The 18,778-nt window shown below is 45.4% G+C and overlaps 1 protein-coding gene and 1 long non-coding RNA gene across 4 annotated transcripts in view; one reads left to right on the plus strand and one right to left on the minus strand.

The window, feature by feature from the left end:
• Positions 1–18,778, minus strand: part of LOC140418106 (disks large-associated protein 2-like) — a 1,176,606-nt gene that overhangs the window by 65,253 nt on the left and 1,092,575 nt on the right. For all 3 annotated transcript variants that reach the window (XM_072501530.1, XM_072501537.1, XM_072501527.1), the window contains one exon: positions 6,155–6,492. In XM_072501530.1, coding sequence (XP_072357631.1) covers positions 6,155–6,492 — 338 coding nt within the window. The remainder of the gene's footprint in view (positions 1–6,154; positions 6,493–18,778) is intronic.
• On the plus strand, positions 504–6,509 carry LOC140418130 (uncharacterized). The gene is made up of 2 exons (XR_011944792.1): positions 504–705; positions 6,169–6,509. It is a non-coding gene; the product is annotated as an uncharacterized lncRNA (long non-coding RNA).

The raw sequence follows: 18,778 nt of genomic DNA on the forward strand, positions 1-18,778 counted from the left end.
CAATGTTTTGTTCATTGGACAGTGTCAGGAGAGCATATCGGAACCCTGTGCACCGCTGCACCATGATTTTGCTGTCCTTTAAACGGATAGAGAGTGGCAGGTTGGGAGTGCTCGACTGGTGATACTGAGCAATTTGCTTTCAAATCACACTGGATATCTATTTGAGAAGACAACTTTTAACAGTGGAGATACACTCTTAATTATGTCGCAATGATTACTCTGATGTCACAACATTCATTATGATATCATGAAGCAACTAAAATTACCTTCAGCCTTTCAGCATATTTAAAGAGATGGTCTTTTAAAGGAGTCTCACCATCAGTATTCCCTTTATAGTGACATTGTTTTGGCAGAAGTGTGATAGCAGTCAGAACCACTATGTGGCAGTTTCATGTTGTCATGTCATGTAACTGATATGATGACATTTTGTGATGTAATCATATGTTTCAATGCGACTTGTGTCATCAGGTGAGAGCAGACTTAGAAAACAGATTTCCTGAAAGTAGCAACCAGTCATAATGCAGAGGCTCTGCAATGCTGATGCACCAAGTAATGGATAGGCTCAACACATTTAGAGGGAGGGGCAGCCTCCAAACGCACAAAGAAGGAACTGAGCTGGCCAAAATATCATTGACAATAATCGCCCAGATGACTCCACTTGGAGGATCTGGCAGGAGTTGGAGAAGAAAGTAAATAGCACAACAGGTGAGGCATGATTGTGACGGTAAAGTCAAATGATAAAAATGAGCTATCCAATCCCACACTACCAATGCCAAAGTTGTACTCAAAGGGGTATAAAGCAGGAATAGGCTAGAACATTGAAGATTCAATTCTCTGGAAGTCAGTGATTGTATGCAAATAACATGCACTGGAAATTATGCCTGCTGAGAGAATTTATGCACTGTAGGAACAAATTTCCATTGGCCAAATTACCATGTGTTAATTTCCAAAGCTTTTACTTTTAAAGAATGTGGGTATACAGTAGACGGGTCAGTTTGGCAACCCAAAGGCTCTTCACACTGAAGCTTTCAAAACAAAGTGCGTACTGGAGAAATTGTATTTTCCTTCCTGCCCTTTCCCACATTATAATAATGCTGACTTGGCACAGGACAATAATTGGGAAATTGCACATTCATTCTCCAAAACTAGGTGGATTAACATTTTGTCGTCAAAACAAATCAAAGGGAACTTTTAGAGAGATGGACATGTGAGACATCAGTGAGCCCCAATTTGAATTGATACGATACTTTAATTTACGGTGTGCTGGTTTCAGCTTAACTACTGTGCAGTCAGGTTTTGCTGCACTTGTAGTCAAAACCCTCAGGGATGAGGTAACAGAGGCACTAGAGCAATTAGAAAAGGGAACAATGCCAGAGGACTGATGGACATTTATCTCTAGTTATTCCAACATTTAAAGGTAGTGGTAGCACAACAGCCTAGTGAGCTTAACTTTGGTGATGAGAAGATAATGGAATCATACTCAAAGTTGTAAAACACCTACATACTGAAAATATAATGATGGGTCAGCCAGGTTTCAAAAGAGAAAGTCATGCTTGACCAACCTTATTGAATTCTTTTAACAGAGCAACAAAAAAAGTGAACAAGGGTAAGGTAGTGGATATTCAAAAGGCCACCAAAAAGAATCACTGAATAGACTCATGAATAAGGTCAGATTATGTCAGAACAGGGGACAGATAGCATCATGGATAATAGATTGGCTGCAAGACAAGAAGGAGAGGCTAAATGCAGACCCTCAGACTGAGAACGGTGAAAAGTGGCATTCCACAGGAATTGGTGCTGAGAGTTCAGAATTTATTTACATTATTGGCACTTGTCAATTGGAAGTACAGTTTTAAAATTTGCAGCAGCTATTAATACAAAGAGAATAGTCCAACACAATACAGCAAGGCATTAATAAACTTTAACTTCACCAATTAATAGCAATATAGTTAAGTGTGGTGGACAGGAAATAAAGGATTCCCCATATTGCTTTTATCATATGAATCTAAATGGGATGGAAGAAAGGGTTCCAGGTGCAAAGTTATTAAAAGTAGCAATGTAAGTTTTTTAAAAATAGATTTAGAGTACCCAATTCATTTTTCCAATTAAGGGGCAATTCAGCGTGGCCAATCCACCTACACTGCACATCCTTGGATTGTGGGGAGGAAACCCATGCAAACACAGGGAGAATGTGCAAACTCCACATGGACAGTGACCCAGAGCCAGGATCGAACCTGGGACCTCGGCATCGTGAGGCAGCAGTGCTAACCACTGTGCCACCGTGCTGCCCTGCAATGCAAGTTAATAACACCAAGGAGCTTGCTTTTGCGTCCATATAATAGGGTCAAAATGGAGAAGATATCACACAGAAGATACCAGAAAAGAAAAGAAAAGATGATCAGGCTTGGACTCTTCTCTGCAAGAGGGAAGACAAAGGGGTTACCTGCTAAAGATCTTGAAGATAATGAAAGGGTTTGATTGTGTAGCCTCTACATACAGGGATGTCCAAAATTAGAATTCATAAATATAACTTGTTACCAATACATCTGGAACAGATGGAAGGTCAATGATTTGAAACATTAACCACAAACATACAAATTGGGAGCAGGAATAGACCATTTGGCCCCTCAGGCCTGCTCCACCTTGGATGTCGCCTCAATGTCACACTCCTATCTGACAACCTTTGATTCCCTTGTTAATCAAGAATCTATCTACATATGTCTTAAAAACATTAAATTCCCCTGTCTCTACTGCTCTCTGGGGAAGAGATGACCCTCAGAGGAAAAAAATCTCTGCCCTAGTTCTGGGAACAACTTTTTTAGCATCCACTCTGTTAAGTCCTCTCAGGATCTTGGGCAAAATTCTCCCCCAACGGCGCGATGTCCGCCGACTGGCGCCAAAAACGGCGCCAATCAGACGGGCATCGCGCCGGCCCAAAGGTGCGGAATGCTCCGCATCTTTGGGGGCCGAGCCCCAACATTGAGGGGTTAGGCCGAGGCCGAAGGGATTTCCGCCCCGCCAGCTGGCGGAAATGGCGTTTGTTGCCCTGCCAGCTGGCGGAAATGGCGTTTGTTGCCCCGCCAGTTGGCGCAGAAATGCGGCGCATGCGTGGGAGCGTCAGCGGCCGCTGACAGTTTCCCGCGCATACGCAGTGGGGAGAGTCACTTCCTCCTCCGCCATGGTGGAGGCCGTGGTGGAGGCGGAAGGGAAAGAGTGCCCCCACGGCACAGGCCCGCCCGCAGACTGGCGGGCCCCGATCACGGGCCAGGCCACCTTGGGGGCACCCCCCGGGGTCAGATCGCCCCGCGCCCCCCCCAGGACCCTGGAGCCCGCCCACGCCGCCTGGTCCCGCCGGTAAATACCAGCTTTGATTTACGCCGGCGGGACAGGCAATTTCTGGGCGGGACTTTGGCCCATCCGGGCCAGAGAATTGAGCGGGGGGGGGGGGTCCCGCCAACCGGCGCGGCCCGATTCCCGCCCCCGCCCAATCTCCGGTACCGGAGACTTCGGCGGGGGCGGGGGCGGGATTCACGGCGGCCAACGGCCATTCTCCGACCCGGCGGGTGGTCGGAGAATGACGCCCCTGATGTGTTTCAATGTGATCACCTCTCATTCATTTAAATTCCAATGGATACAGGCTGAACCTGACCAACTTCCCTCAACAAGATAGCCCCTCATTCCAGAAATCAGTCAAGTGAACCTTCTCTGAACTGTTTCTGATGAATTATGTCCTTTCTTAAATAAGGATACCAAATGTACACAGTCTCCAGAATAAATCTCGCCAATGCACAATACAATGATATCAACACTTCATTACTTTATGCTCCATTCTCCTAACATTCCATTTACCTTCCTAATCACTTGCTGTATCTGCATACTACCTTCTTGTGATTCATGTACCAGGACACCCACATCCCACCTCAGAATTCTGCAGTCTCTCTACATTAAGATAATATGCTTTTCTATTTTTTCTTAAAGTGCACACGTTCACATTTTCACACATTATACTCCATCTGCTTAATTTTTGACTTAACCTACTGATGTCCCTTTGTCAGACCCCTTATGTCCACTTCACAACCTACTTTCCTATCTATCGTTGTGTCAGCAGCAAACTTAGCAACTATACATTCCGTCCCTTCATCCAAATCATTGGTATAAATTGTAAATCGTTAAGTTCGCAGCACTGATCCCTGTGGAACTGAATTGAAAATGAAATGAAATGAAAATGAAATAAAAATCACTTATTGTCACAAGTAGGCTTCAAATGAAGTTACTGTGAAAAGCCACATTCCAGCGCCTGTTTGGGGAGGCTGGCACGGGAATTGAACCGTGCTGTTGGCTTGCCTTGGTCTGCTTTAAAAGCCAGCTCTTTAGCCCTGTGTTAAACTAAGACAGGGAGCTAGAACGAGATATGATAAGGGTGATCAATTTCTAGACAAAGTTGCAGTTTAAGTAGGGTTGTAAGGAAACTCATGAGAAAGTGCTGGAGAACTGAACCGTGAAGGCGATGAAGATGAGGGTAAGAATTGTGGTGGTAGTGAAGATGAGGTAAGGCCAGAGATGGGTGCAATTCTGGGTGAAAACCACCAGCCTCTGATAAGAATTGCGGTTTGAGGTTCAGCTCAAGATCAGTTTTACAATGCATACCATGAGATGTTCAGGCTACACTATGCATTAATATCAGTATTTGTATGTCAGTTTCAGTTTTAAAAAATAAATTTAGAGTACCCAATTCATTTTTCCAATTAAGGGGCAATTTAGTGTGGCCAATCCACCTACCCTGCACATCTTTGGGTTGTGGGGGTGAAACTCACGCAAACACAGGGAGAATGTGCAAACTCCACACGGGCAGTGGCCCAGAGCCGGGATCGAACCTGGGACCTCAGCGCCGTGAGGCTGCAGTGCCCCAGTTCCAGGTTTTTAACGGTGCATTTACACTTTTAATTTTTGCGAGAAGACAACTAGAATTTGAAGCCTGTTCTCCATTTTGCTCTTTGAGCTGATCTCTCAGGCTACTGGGGGACCTCTATAATATGAAGGCCCACTGGTTGTTCTCGCCAGTGGGATCTTCCAGTCCCACCGATGGCTAACCCCTGCCGTGGGTTTCTCGTGGGGTGAATTCAATGGGAAATCCCATCGACAGCGGCAGGACCAGAAGATCCTGCTGCCGACCAACGGCAGGCCACCTCCTATCGCCAACAAACACAGCGGGGAGGGGGCGGGGGTGCGGAAAATCCCCCCATTATCTTTTCCTCTTCTTTGTTAAGTGGGGACAGGGTGGGGGTAGTGATGTTAGGGTTGGAAACAGATGGTCTGTCAATCCCATGCTCATGCGACTTGAATCAGGAACTGCAAGATGTAGCTTCCCTTTAAACAGAGGTGATGGTATCTGTCAACAATAGGGAGGGAAGACCAGGGAAGGAGACAAGCCCAATGGTCCCATACACCTCTTACTTGTTGGCTACATGTGCATCTTTAGTGCTATCTGGGAGCAGGCTAATAGCCCATCTCTGTGGTTGCAAACTTACCTGACAGGGCCAAAAGATCTCACCAGCGGCCAATGGCATGCTGCGTCCGCCATGTGGGCGGATGGAGTGCACGGGGGTATGGGGTTGGTGGGGGGGGGGGGGGGGGATGGCGGGAGAATTCCAAGCACATTTCTAAATCTTAATATTATCTGCATTCTCTGCTAAACTGTGCATGCAAGCCAAAAAGAGTTCAACAAAGTAAATAATCAAGACTCAACATAAGAGGATATGAACTGTGGCCGGTCTTAAGTCAATAAAGAATGACAAGAGACTGAGGAAACACACTGTATTCTCGTTACAAAACAGCTAAGGGACTGGGTGAGGATTTCAATATATTCAGAATGGGGGCAAAGAAATTGTTCTGTTGAAGAATTAGAGACTTGATTAAAGTTACAGAAATACCAAACAAAATTTATCTTATGGTCACTATTTTACAAAGAGACACCACTTATATTTGGACTGTCAGTTGGTGCAGAAGAATTGATAAGAAGCATTCAAAATAAATTAGTCAGGATTCCAAGTAGGCCATGCACGTGTACCTAAATATTAGAATGATAGATGGGCCAACTTGTATTATCATATTTGACAAAATAGTCTTTTAACATAATAGATAAGGACATGGTTACCTGTATCCCTACAGATGAACGCCACTTTCTTTGGCGTGGCTGTAGCTTTGGTTCATCGCGACTCAGAATGCCTTTACAAATTCCAATTCCATCGGAACTCTTCATTGAAGAACGAGTTGGGGCAAAGGACTCCAGTGCCAGGTGCAGTGCTTTGCTACTATCAATACTGTCTGTTGAATTGCACTGCGACTTATCTTTTGACCAGGAAGTGGACCGATGTACCTCATTCTGCAGATATGCATCCTGGGTTGACTCTGTGCTGCTCTGGGCTGTTACTGAGATAATTGGTTTTGTCGCCATCCGAGGAGGAATTGGAGGAGCTTTCTTGTAATTAAATGCTAGAATTGGGATTCAAGATGGAAGCTTATTAGAATTCTTTATTGCACTATGTTTTGCATTTAAAATGACATTGTTCAGTACAGATGTCATGGCTCATAATGCAAATATTTGTTTCCTCCAACATATAATTTGCACTGGCTCCCATTTGTATAATGCTGAAGCCTGGTCCATTTATATTTGCTGGCTGCATCCTAATGCTCCCTTGAAGCATCCACAATTCTCAGAGACAGAAATTCATCCAAGTGCACATTCTAGCCATGGTTAAGATATAAATATGAGACCCTTCCCCGGTATAAGACAGAAACAGTGCAATTTAATTTTAAAAAGTTGATGATTTGGGCAACTTTGGCAGGATATTCCTTGATGGCTGCAGTGCCGAGAATAACCTTGCTATTCAACGGCAGTTTACTTTTTTTTGACCTAGTTTGCTCGCCAACAGGACCCGCTCCTTGCAGATCGGGGTGCCATTTTGGAAGGTTGCTCCTTTCAGCACCCCACAAACTTTTCTGCGGCCTTTGAAACCACTTTCACCCCCACTTTAATGATCAAGGCCACCTTGAGCATGACCCATGTACAAAGGCTGATTTTGGCCTCTCCCAGGAATAAACCGTCGCAACCCAACTTCAAGTTGGGAGTGACAAGATTGTTGAATCGCGCCCCTGGTCAACACATCAAACACAATTCATCCATTTGGCCAAATACTTCAGACTTTTCCAAAATGTACATTGCAGGTGTCACCCTCTCTCTGCCATTTCTCTTCTTTAATTTCCAAAATCTCGTCAATGAAAGGTGGCCCTAATGGCCCAAGGATATCATAGAAAGTACTTGGCAATGCAAAAGGGCAGCCAGCAATCCTTTCATTACTGCTGGTCGTTGATATTCCTGCCTGGTCTCAATTAAACTCCCAGTATATTACTCTAAATGTGAAGAGCACCATTAAAATATGCCAATTAAAACTATAGCTTTAACATATGCAGTCAACTCTTTTCAAAGCCTGATTGCTAGCCGTCCAGAAAAATGCTGGATAGAATTTTACTTTGAATGTGCGTGTCAAGCTGAGCATAAAACAATGCAGGGCAAAATATAAGGCTTTTAGATTGCTGCCAATCAACAGCAGCAGATGCATAGTGTGTACCACTACTTGTGTCTCTCAACATTTTATATAACCAAAGGAAACAGTTGGCACCAAGTAGGAAATGAAAGCAAATAAGAATAAAAATTGAGAGAAAGAGAACTGGAGGCATAAATGAAGACAAGGGCTCCTAATTTGTATTTTTTATGTTCGGACCTCTTTGAGGGCAGAGTGGGAGTTGGGAAACGTTGGGATACAGGGGGGACATTGAGAGGGTAAGTGTTGAAAGAGTAATCAAAGATAGTGAATCTATCAAGGAACATTTATATTCTCTTTGTTGTTTCTCTAGCCAATACTGCGCAGAATTTGGAGCAGAATTTCTGACTATCTTCAATTGATATTCCGGTAAATTGAAAGTATTTGCTTCCAGTTAGACTTAAATTCGATCCAAATTCCTCTTCTGAGGAGAGGGCCCAATTGGTGAATGTTTCCATTGGAAACTGTACTTTACCTAAATGGTTATTCTTAATGAATGAGCTTAGACAATAGGATCATGCTGAATCCAATGCTATTTCCAGCAGATGTCCATACAGCAGTACTGCAAAGGTTCACTAGATTGACACCTGAGAGGAAAAGATTGTCCTTTGATAACAGGCTGAGTAAATTGGGCCTAGACTCATTGGGATTTAGAAGTGATTTCACAGAAAAGTAGAAGATTGTGAAGGGGCCGGCGGAGTGGACACAGAGATTGTTGAGGTATTGGCAGGGTGGATGTGGAGCAGATTTTCCCTCTTGTGGGAGAATCTAGAATGATGGGTCACTGTTTAAACATCAGGGGTCGCTCATTTAAGATGAGGAGTTATTCTTTCTCTCAGAGAGTAATGAGTCTTTGGAACTCTCTTCCTTAAAAGGCAGTGGAAGTTTGACTATTTTTCAGGCAGAACTAGAAAGGTTCTCGATTGACAAGGTGGTGAAAGATAATTGGGGGCAGGCAGGAATGTGGGGTTGAGGTTACAATCAGATCGGCCTTAGTTTTTTTGGGTTGCAGAGCAGGCTGGCAGGGCCGAGTGGGCTACTCCTGCTCCTAATTTGTATGTTTGTGTTTTCCCTGACTAGTAAGTCTAGAACATGGGGGCTCAGACTCAGGATATGGCTGAGATGAGGAGAAATTTCTTCATTTAAATGATTATGAATCTTTGGAATTGTCTACCCCAGAGGCTCCATCATTGATTATATTCAAGGTTGAGATGGACAGATATTTTGTTTCTTGGGGAATGAAGGGAAATGGGGAGAAAAAGGAAAGTGGAGTAGAGACATAATATAAGCAATAATTGTACTGAATGGTGGAGCAGGCTGGAAGGTCTACATGGTCTCCACCTGTTCTTATTCCATATGTTGTTATGTTGTAAAAAGTTTTAAAAGTAGTTATGGACAGCAATTAGGAGCAGTCGCCCCCATTTCAAACATGCCCCAGAACACTAAGTGCCCTGATCTCCTGGCTAAGTACAGGCCCATGACTGAAGCTGGGCTTGTCCTGGTTTTCTTCAAGACTTAATGGTACATTTGCCAACTAAGCTATTCAGAATGTGAAGCAGAATTGCTCTGCTCTGTATGCGGACCAGCTTTTCCAAGGCAATGCTTGGACCATCAGAAATTTAAAATTCACCCACACCTCAAGGTAATAAATACTGATAATTGCAAACAAAAGGAAAATACTGCAAATGTTGGAAGTCGGAAATAAAAACAGAAAACACTGGAAAATCTCAGCATGTCAGGAAACAATCGTGGTGAGAGAAACAGAGTTAAAACGCTTCATTCAAGTTGATGCCTTTTGTCAGAACTGACAACAGATTTTGTGAAGACCAACCTGCCTGTCTGTTTTTTTTATTTAGCTCTGCTAAAGGATTGCGGGCTGCATAGTGGATTAGAAAAGTTTCAGTTTAAAGTCTTCTCTCTGACGTGTCAGAATCCCCCAACATGTCAATATCGGTTATCTGTCAGAAGAAAGTGAAAGTGTTCTCTCTGTGGCCTTAAAACATTAAACTCTCTCCAAGCCTGTCAATATCGTTGATCTGTAAGAAAGTGAAAGTCTTCCCTTTAATGTTGTGCTCTGCCCCCCGCACTCCATAATTCTTGGAAGCTATTCAGTACAAAGAGACAGCCTCTTTAAAACAAAATGGCGGCTAGAAAGAATGGCTCACAAGAGGAAGCACTTTAGAGTTAATGGACCCCTGTAGAGCTATATAAATAAACAACAGTAATCGTTCCTTTAAATTGCCTGGACATGTCAATCAAGAGGCTTGTAAAAGACAATGAACCATGAAATTAAATATAAACAATGCAGTCAAAAGCTTTTCGGCTTCTAAGCATGCGCAGAGGCTTGAAAAAGTGAAAGAGCAATTAACTTGACTATGATAAAAGTACTTCAAAGGTCTCCACCACATTAAAGGGAAGACTTTGTTGTTTGTAGAACACATCAATGATTTGGATGTGAATGTAGGAGGTAGGATAAGTAAGTTCACCGTTGACTCAAAAATTGGTGGTATGGTAAATAGTGAGGAACAAAGCCTTAGGTTACAGGGTGATATAGATGGGCTGGTTCGATGGGCAGAAGAGTGGCAAATGGAATTGAACCATGTAAAGTGTGATGATTAACAAGACAAGGAAATGTACAATGAACGGTCAGACCCTAGGAAGTTCAAAGGATTAAAGTGACAAGGTTTGCATGTTCATAGATCTCCGGAGACAGCAGAACAGGTAGATAATGGGTTGAGAAGGCCTATGGGATTCTTGCCTTTATTAACCGAGGCACTGAACGTAAGAGCAGTGAGGTTATGATGGAGCTTTATAAAATGCTAGTTAGGCCACAGCTGGAGTACATGCAGTTCTGATTGCCACACTATAGAAAGGAAGTAATTGCATTGGAGAGGGTGCAGAGGAGATTCACCAGGATGTTGCCTGGACCGGAGCATTTCAGCTATCAAGAGAGACTGGATAGGCTGAAGTTGTTTTCCCTGGAGCAGAGGAGGCTGAGGGGGGACATGATTGAGATGTATAAATTATGAGAGGCATAGATAGGGTAGATAGGAAGGTACTTTCCCCTGAGTGGAGGGGTCAATAACCAGGGGGAATAGATTTAAGGTAATGGGCAGGAGGTTTCCAGGAGATGTGAGATAAAATCTTTTTCACCCAGAGGACGGTTAGCATCTGGAAGTCACTGCCTGAAAGGTTGGTAGAGGAGGGAACCCTCATAATTTTTAAGAAGTATTTTGATGAGCACTTGACATGCCATGGCATGCAAGGCTATGGACCAAGTGCTGGAAAATTGGATTAGAATCATTTGGTGTTAATGCTCAGCATGGATGTGATGGGCCAAAGGCCTTTTTCCGTGCTGTAAAACTCTATGGCTCTATGACTTTCACCTTCTTCTCACAGATCATTGATATTGCCATGCTGGAAAATCCCAACACATCAGAGGAAAGACTTTAAACTGAAACATGACATGCTGAAAGACATTTTAATGATTTTCAAGACTACAGGTGGGAAGACCAGCCAAACAACTCCCATCCCAGGCAAAACCCCAAACCTGAGCCCCTCCAGCACAGCCCAAACTCACGCAACCCCCACCTCCTCTGAAGGATCCTCCTAGACAACCTGGAGGCAAGTGTAGGGAGAGTACTCACCTCCTTGGAGTAGAAGGTACCAGGTTGGCACTATCAAGGGCGGAGCCCTGAACAGGGAACGAGGAAGGCGGGATAAAGGGGGAAGGGCATTTAGTGACCCCCATAATGGCGTGGCGCTCACTTGGGGGTGGGGGGGGGGTCTTGACAGCAATTGGGGTGGGCCTTACCACTGATTAAGTGGGTGGGGGAAGCTTGCCAGTGATTAGGAGGAGGCGCTGCAATCACTGGGATCAGGGCACCCTTTTGAGGAGTGGGACTTGTCGGGGAGGTTAGGCCCCATCCCTCTCAAGTCCAACGTAAAACACAATCCTGTGAAAAAAATTTCTAAGTGCCATTGAATGGCACATCAGCATCCCTTCCAGCTGAGTGGCCACATAATCAATCCAGAGAACCAAAATGTTGCTTCAAGATGCTATAGCACGCTCAATAATTATGCTGGTGGCTGCACATGCATATTATATCCTTTTCTCTGCTGGTTGTGTTGCTGTCACAATTGTGTCATGATGCCACAGCTGATGATGATAGCCTTGTTGCTCTGGTTACAGTCTGGCTTCTCCTTGAAACAGCAGAGCGAATTATTTTAAATTAAGCAATCTTCACTATTGTTTGGGAGGCGTGTTTTCACCTGCATGATCTTCAATGCTGATCACTCTCCACCTACCTAAACACTGTTAGAGTGGAAACTCTTGGGCCTGCATTTTTTGAGGAGATGGAGAGGATCTCTGGCTTAGCCAAAATGGCGCTGCAACCCTGATTTCAGAAGACCCACACCTGAAACTGGAACCCATCATTTTTGCCACGGGTTGAATGGGTGTGGTTTGCAGCAGCAACTGCACATGTAAAAGTGCAGCTGCACTCTCCAAATAGATCCAACTTTCATCAGCAGGATGTCCAAAACACAACATGTGGGCTTTACACTTTATAAGAGAAAGTCTAAACTAATCAGAATTTTTGGGAGAGGTAAGGGAAACTTTTGCATTGATCCAGGGACACTTTTTGTAATGTACCCTTTGGGCGAGGTCAAGTGTCTTTTGGGAGAGGTCAAGTACATTTTCATGTTGCTATACATTTATAAAAAGTGGTTAAATTCATTGGAGATGTCAAGGTATTTAAATCTCATTAGAACTGTCAAGCTGTCAAGACATTTACATCACCTGACCTTCAACTAAAAAATGACATGCTGGAGTTAAAAAAAAATAGTGGTTGCTATTTCACCCTGACGACTGACATTAGCCTGAGTGTTTTATTATAGGATTTTTGTTGTAAGACTGATTCCACAACCTATTATTCTCTCAGCATGCCTGTCAGCTCATAGTTTGAGTGGCAGTGTTGAGAATATCTTTGATGTGGAGTTATGAATATAAATGCTTTATTTTGCAAGGAATTTAGTAGTTGAATGAATTTAAATGTTGTGAATAACTTTCTATCAATTAGAATGTTTTTCAAATAGTGAAGTCATCAATAGACAAATGAAAATGTATTTTACTAAATTTTATCAAAGGTCCTGAGGCCTACCCATGCTGGGGAGGAACATAGGAGCAGGAGGAGATCACCTATTCGCTGAGCCTGCTCCACCATTAAATTATATCATGGCCAATGATCTACCTCAACGCTACACCGTGCTATCCAAATATCCATTTATGTCATAGGCATCCAGAATTCTTGATTTTTCTTGCAGCTTCTCAATAATTGAGCTTTCACAGCCCAGGGGTAGAGAACTTCAAAGATTTACCATCCTCTGAGTGAAGAATGTCCTTCTCATCTCAGTCTTAAATGGTCCACCTTTTATTCTGAGACAGTATCCTCTGGTTCTAGACACCAGACAGGGGAAGCACTCTATCTACATCTAACCCATCATACTGTAGCCATCTAAGATGGCCACCTGCAAAGGACCATGGGAATTATGACCATTCCCAGGACTCAGACAGATACACAGTCTATGTGTATCTTATAACACAGGTAACCAGACCTGATCGAAACCTCCGCACGTTTGCATTTTAATGGTCCATTGTCCCAGGACAATAGAACTCCAATCAAGCAACCGGGACAGCCACAGACTGATCGGCGCCACTCCCTTTACTCAGAAAGCACAACTGTCAAGGTGACAGTGATCAGAGCCCTATTGACTTTTGGGTCCAAGGTTAAGGACCGCCCCAAAGAGCGCGAAATCCCAGGGGGATGAAAGAAGGCACAGCCATGTGTTCTGTCTCTTTTGGATCCGGCCTGTGCCAGCCCAATTTCAGTAGGAACAGCCAGCTAAGTTCAAGACAACGATCGCTACCTGATGGATGAGCCCAGCAGAGACAGAGCCACTTTCTTCGAACCAGCCAAGTGAAATCCAGATAAAGGCCTTATCCATTTGCACAGTGCCGGTCGCCCTGAAGTTAAGTATAGGTTATTGTAGCTGATAGGTGTAGTTTAACTCATAGTAGATATTGTGTTTGCATGTTGAAATAACTCTTGTGTATGTAAATAAACCATCTTTTGAACTAACTAACTGGTTGCATGGTCATTTGATCAATACAAGGGACAGACTTGTGGTTCACCAAGATAAATAGAAATACCCACAGTTATTGGCGACGCTGTTGGGACCAAAACAGAGCAACATTATTGGCGTCTCCGGTGGAAAAACTCCAACAATACTCTGTACCATCATACTCTGCAAGAATTTTGTAAGTTTCATTGAGATTACCTCTCATTCTTCAAAACGCGAGATAATACAGGTTCAGTTTCCTCAATCCCTCCTCATAAAACAATTCCGCCATCCCGGGGATTACTCTGGTGAACCTCTGCTACACTCCCTGCATGGCAAGCATATCCTTCCATGGATAAGAAGATCAAAATTGTATGGTCTCACCAAGACTCTATACAATTGCAGAATACATCTTTATTCCTGTACTCAATCCCCTTGCGATGAATGCCAGCACACCATTTGCCTTCTTAATTACTTGTTGCAGCTGCATGCTGGCTTTTAGTGACTTATGAAGAAGGACACTCAGGTCCCTTTGGACATCAACACTTCTTAACCCCTACCGTTTAAGAAATGCTCTGTATTTCTGGTGATTTTCTCAATCAAAGTGGTTATCGTCACACTTATTCAGAATATATTCCATCTGTTATGTTCTTGCCCATTCACTTAACCTTCGAAGTTTTCTTAAAGCCTCCTTCCATCCTCCTCACAACTTACATTCCCACCTAGTTTTGTTCCATCAGAAAATTTGGATAATATTTTTTTTATTTGCTCATGGGATGTGGGCGCCGCAGGCTGTGCCAGCATTTACTGCCCATCCCTAATGGCCCTTGAGGAGGCAGTTAAGAGTCAACCACAATGGGTCTGAAGTCACTTGTAGGCCAGACCAGGTAAGGATGGCAAATTTCTTTGCCTAAAATAGAATTAGTGAACCAGATGGGTTTTTACAACAATGATTTCATAAATCATCATTAGACTTTTAAATCCAGATTTTTATTGAATTCAAATTTCACCCCCTGAAGTGGCCGGATTTGAACCTGGACCCCCAGAGCATTAATCTGGGTCTCTGGTCTACTAGTCCAATACTGCTACATCACCACCTCCCTATTTGGTCCCCATATCCAAATCATTTATGTAGATTGTGAACAGCTTGGCTACGAGTAAAAACCTGTCTGCCTGAGAGTGGCCAGTTTGTTGCTACCCTCTGGATTCTGTGAACCAATCCTGTGAACCATAGCACTGTACTACCCCCAATCCCATGTGCATTACATTTGTTTGCTCACCTCTTGTTTGGGACCTTATCAAAAGCCTTCTGAACATCAAATTACACCGCATCCTCTGATTCCTGTTATCTATGCTACAGGTAACTCCTCAAATCGCCAACAGGTTTGTCAGATGTGATTTCCCTTTCAGAAATCCATGATGATTCAGCCCAATCATAGCCTTATTTTCCAAGTGTCTAGTTATCTCACCCTTTATAATAAATTCTAATATATTCCCTACTCCTGACATCAAACTGACAGGTCTTTAGTTTTCTCTCTCCCTCTCTTTTTAAATAGTGGGATACATTTGCTGCGTTCCAGTCTGAGGAAATTTTCCAGAATTTATTGAATTTTGCAAGATGACAATCAATGCATCCATTATCTCAATAATCATCTCCTTCAACACTCTAATAATAATAATTGCTTATTGTCACGAGTAGGCTTCAATGAAGTTACTGTGAAAAGCCCCTAGTCGCCACATTCCAACGCCTGTTCGGGGAGGCCGGTATAGGAATTGAACCTGCGCTGCTGGTCTTGTTCTGCATTACAAGCCAGCTGTTTAGCCCACTGTGCTAAACTAGTCCCTCTGGCACTCTGGCATGTAGTTCCCCATTTTGTATATTTCGTAAATTTCTCATATTATGTGACATAATTTATTTCAACAGTATTCATTTGGGGTCAACTGCAGTCAATTCTAATTATTTTTCCATTATATGACACCAGTTGCTCTCAGATGCAATCATTTATCATTTTTTATCACTTGCATTCAGAAGCAATCTGACCATTCTACTCCATTAACACACAGAACTGACCCTTTAGCTATCACTTTACTCAGAACTATATTTGTGATGTAAACTGATAGTTATCAACTGACATCATTGTCACCTATTGTCAACCTGCAGTGATCACAACAAAATATGATTATATATATGTGGGGCGAAATTCTCCGGTATCAGTGCGATGTCCGCCGACCGGCGCCAAAAACGGCGCAAATCAGTCCGGCATCGCGCCGCCCCAAAGGTGCGGAATCCTCCGCATCTTGGGGGGCCAAGTCCTAACCTTGTGGGGCTAGGCCCGCGCCGGACTAATTTCCGCCCCGCCAGCTGGCGGAAAAGGCCTTTGTTGCCCCGCCAGCTGGTGCGGAAATGACGTTGCCGGGCGGCGCATGCGCTGTGGAGGGAGTCTCTTTCGCCTCCGCCATGGTGGAGACCGTGGCGAAGGCGGAAGAAAAAGAGTGCCCCCCACGGCACAGGCCCGCCCGTGGATCGGTGGGCCCCGATCGCGGGCCAGGCCACCGAGGGCGCACCCCCCGGGGCCAGATCACCCCGCGCCCCCCCAGGACCCCGGAGCCCGCCCGCGCCGCCTTGTCCCGCCGGTAAGAGAGGTGGTTTAATCCACGCCGGTGGGACAGGCATTCTAGCAGCGGGACCTCGGCCCATCCGGGCTGGAGAATCACGGAGGGGGGGGCCCGCCAACCGGCGCGGCGCGATTCCCAACCCCGCCGAATATCCGGTGCTGGAGAATTCGGCAACCGGTGGAGGCGGGATTCACGCCAGCCCCCGGTGATTCTCCGACCCGGCGAGGGGTCGGAAAATCTCGCCCGTGGCTTCCTCCCACAAATTCCGAAAGACGTGCTTGTTAGGTGAATTGGCATTCTGAATTCTCCCCCAGTGTACCTGAACACGTGCCGGAACGTGGCGACTAGGGGATTTTCACAGTAACTTCATTGCATTGCTAATGTAAGCATACTTGTGAAACTAATAAAGATTATTATTTAAAGCCTACTTGTGACAATAAGCAATTATTATTATTATTAGCCAAAGTGGTCCAAAGTCCCAGCTGATTATGTATATAGTGTGTAGAGTCACACACCACCTCACTTTCCCCAACCTCTCTACCACCACACCCCTTATTCCCCTTCCCAAACCCCCCTTATTCCCCTCCCCCTCTTCCCTCCCTTCTTCCCCCAACCTCCTTCTTTCCTCCGACCCCTTTCCTCTTTTTTCCAACCCTCCCTTTCCCTTTGCCCTGCCTTCTTACCCCTTCCCCTCTTCTCGTTCACTCTGCCCTTGCCCTTTGTCCCAATCCCTTCCTTCCTTTTGCCTCACCTCTTCCTCTCCCCCTTTCTATCCTTCTGCCCCCCCACCCTTTCTTTCCCTTCTACACCCTCCCTTCTTCCCCTTCTCTCATTCCCCTAACTCCTCTTGCCCCTTCCCTGTATCCTCTTGCCCCTCTCTTATTTTCCCCTACCCCTTCTCCTCCTCTTTGGGAAGTCATGTTTTCCACAGCAGCCCTCGGCAGATTTGAAGTCAGAGCGAAATAGTGCAGACTATGGCAACGAGGTAAAAATTGGGAGAGTTTGGGGGAGTGGACTGATATTATCAACTGATATTGTCATCAATTTCCGACCTGCAGTGATCACAATAAAATGTGACTATGTATCTATATCCAAAGTTAGCCGAAGTCCTACGTAGAGAGAAGGTGGTGCGGTGGAGGGGGGAGTGGTTTCAAAGAAGAGAAATTGGGAGATTCCAAGGCCTGGAGTGAGATCGGGAGGCCAGAAAGTCTGAAAGGAGTAGGGAGAGAGTTTGGAAGGGATGGATTAGAGAGGCTGGAGGGAGAGGGTTTGGAGGGGCTGAGGCTGAGTGAGAGAATGAGAGGCCTATGGAGGCAGAAACTTTAGATCAATTCAAAGCTTCTTACAGAAACACACTGATGAAGACTGTTGTCCTTCTATTGTAGCAATCAACTTACTTACTTTTGATGTCCCCTCTTATCAATTATTCTCCTAACCCTCGCTATCTATGCTTAGATTTAAGAAATGGCCAATTTGACAAGGAAGTGTTAGCAATACAAAGTTGGAGTCCAAAATGAGCCACTAACGCCAGAGGCTGGGAACAGTGGCAGTGAAGATTGGAAAGAAAAATGAAAGGGACTGCCTTCAGGAGTACAAGAATGTACCTTTGATCAGAAATGGAATAGGTAGACTTCAATAGGATGATCTTGGGCGAAATTCTCCGGAAACGGCGCGATGTCCGCCGACTGGCGCCCAAAACGGCGCAAATCAGTCGGGCATCGCGCCGCCCCAAAGGCGCGGAATGCTCCGCATCTTTGGGGGCTGAGCCCCAACCTTAAGGGGCTAGGTCGGCGCCGGACGAATTTCCGCCCCGCCAGCTGGCGGAAAAGGCCTTTGGTGCCCTGCCAGCTGGCGCGGAAATGACATCTCCGGGCGGCGCATGTGCGGGAGCGTTAGCGGCCGCTGACGGCATTCCCGCGCATGCGCAGTGGAAGGAGTGTCTTCCGCCTCCGCCATGGTGGAGACCGTGGCGAAGGCGGAAGGGAAAGAGTGCCCCCCACGGCACAGGCCCGCCCGCGGATCGGTGGGCCCCGATCGCGGGCCAGGCCACCGTGGGGGCACCCCCCGGGGCCAGATCACCCCGCGCCCCCCCCAGGACCCCGGAGCCCGCCGGCGCCGCCTTGTCCCGCCGGTAAGGTAGGTGGTTTAATTTACGCCGGCGGGACAGGCATTTTAGCGGCGGGACTTCGGCCCATCCGGGCCGGAGAATCGCGGGGAGTGGCCCGCCAACCGGCGCGGCGCGATTCCCGCCCCCGCCGAATATCCGGTGGTGGAGAATTCGGCAACCGGAGGGGGCGGGATTCACGCCAGGCCCCGGCGATTCTCCGACCCGGCGGGGGGTCGGAGAATCTCGCCCCTTGTTTTGGGTTGAGTATTCACATTCATTTTGATTTATGTGCACGTTCTAATGAAATCTGAGTGACATTCAAATGGCCTGAATA

This window comes from Scyliorhinus torazame, chromosome 1, assembly GCF_047496885.1.
Source record: "Scyliorhinus torazame isolate Kashiwa2021f chromosome 1, sScyTor2.1, whole genome shotgun sequence".
NCBI classification, from domain to species: domain Eukaryota; kingdom Metazoa; phylum Chordata; class Chondrichthyes; order Carcharhiniformes; family Scyliorhinidae; genus Scyliorhinus; species Scyliorhinus torazame.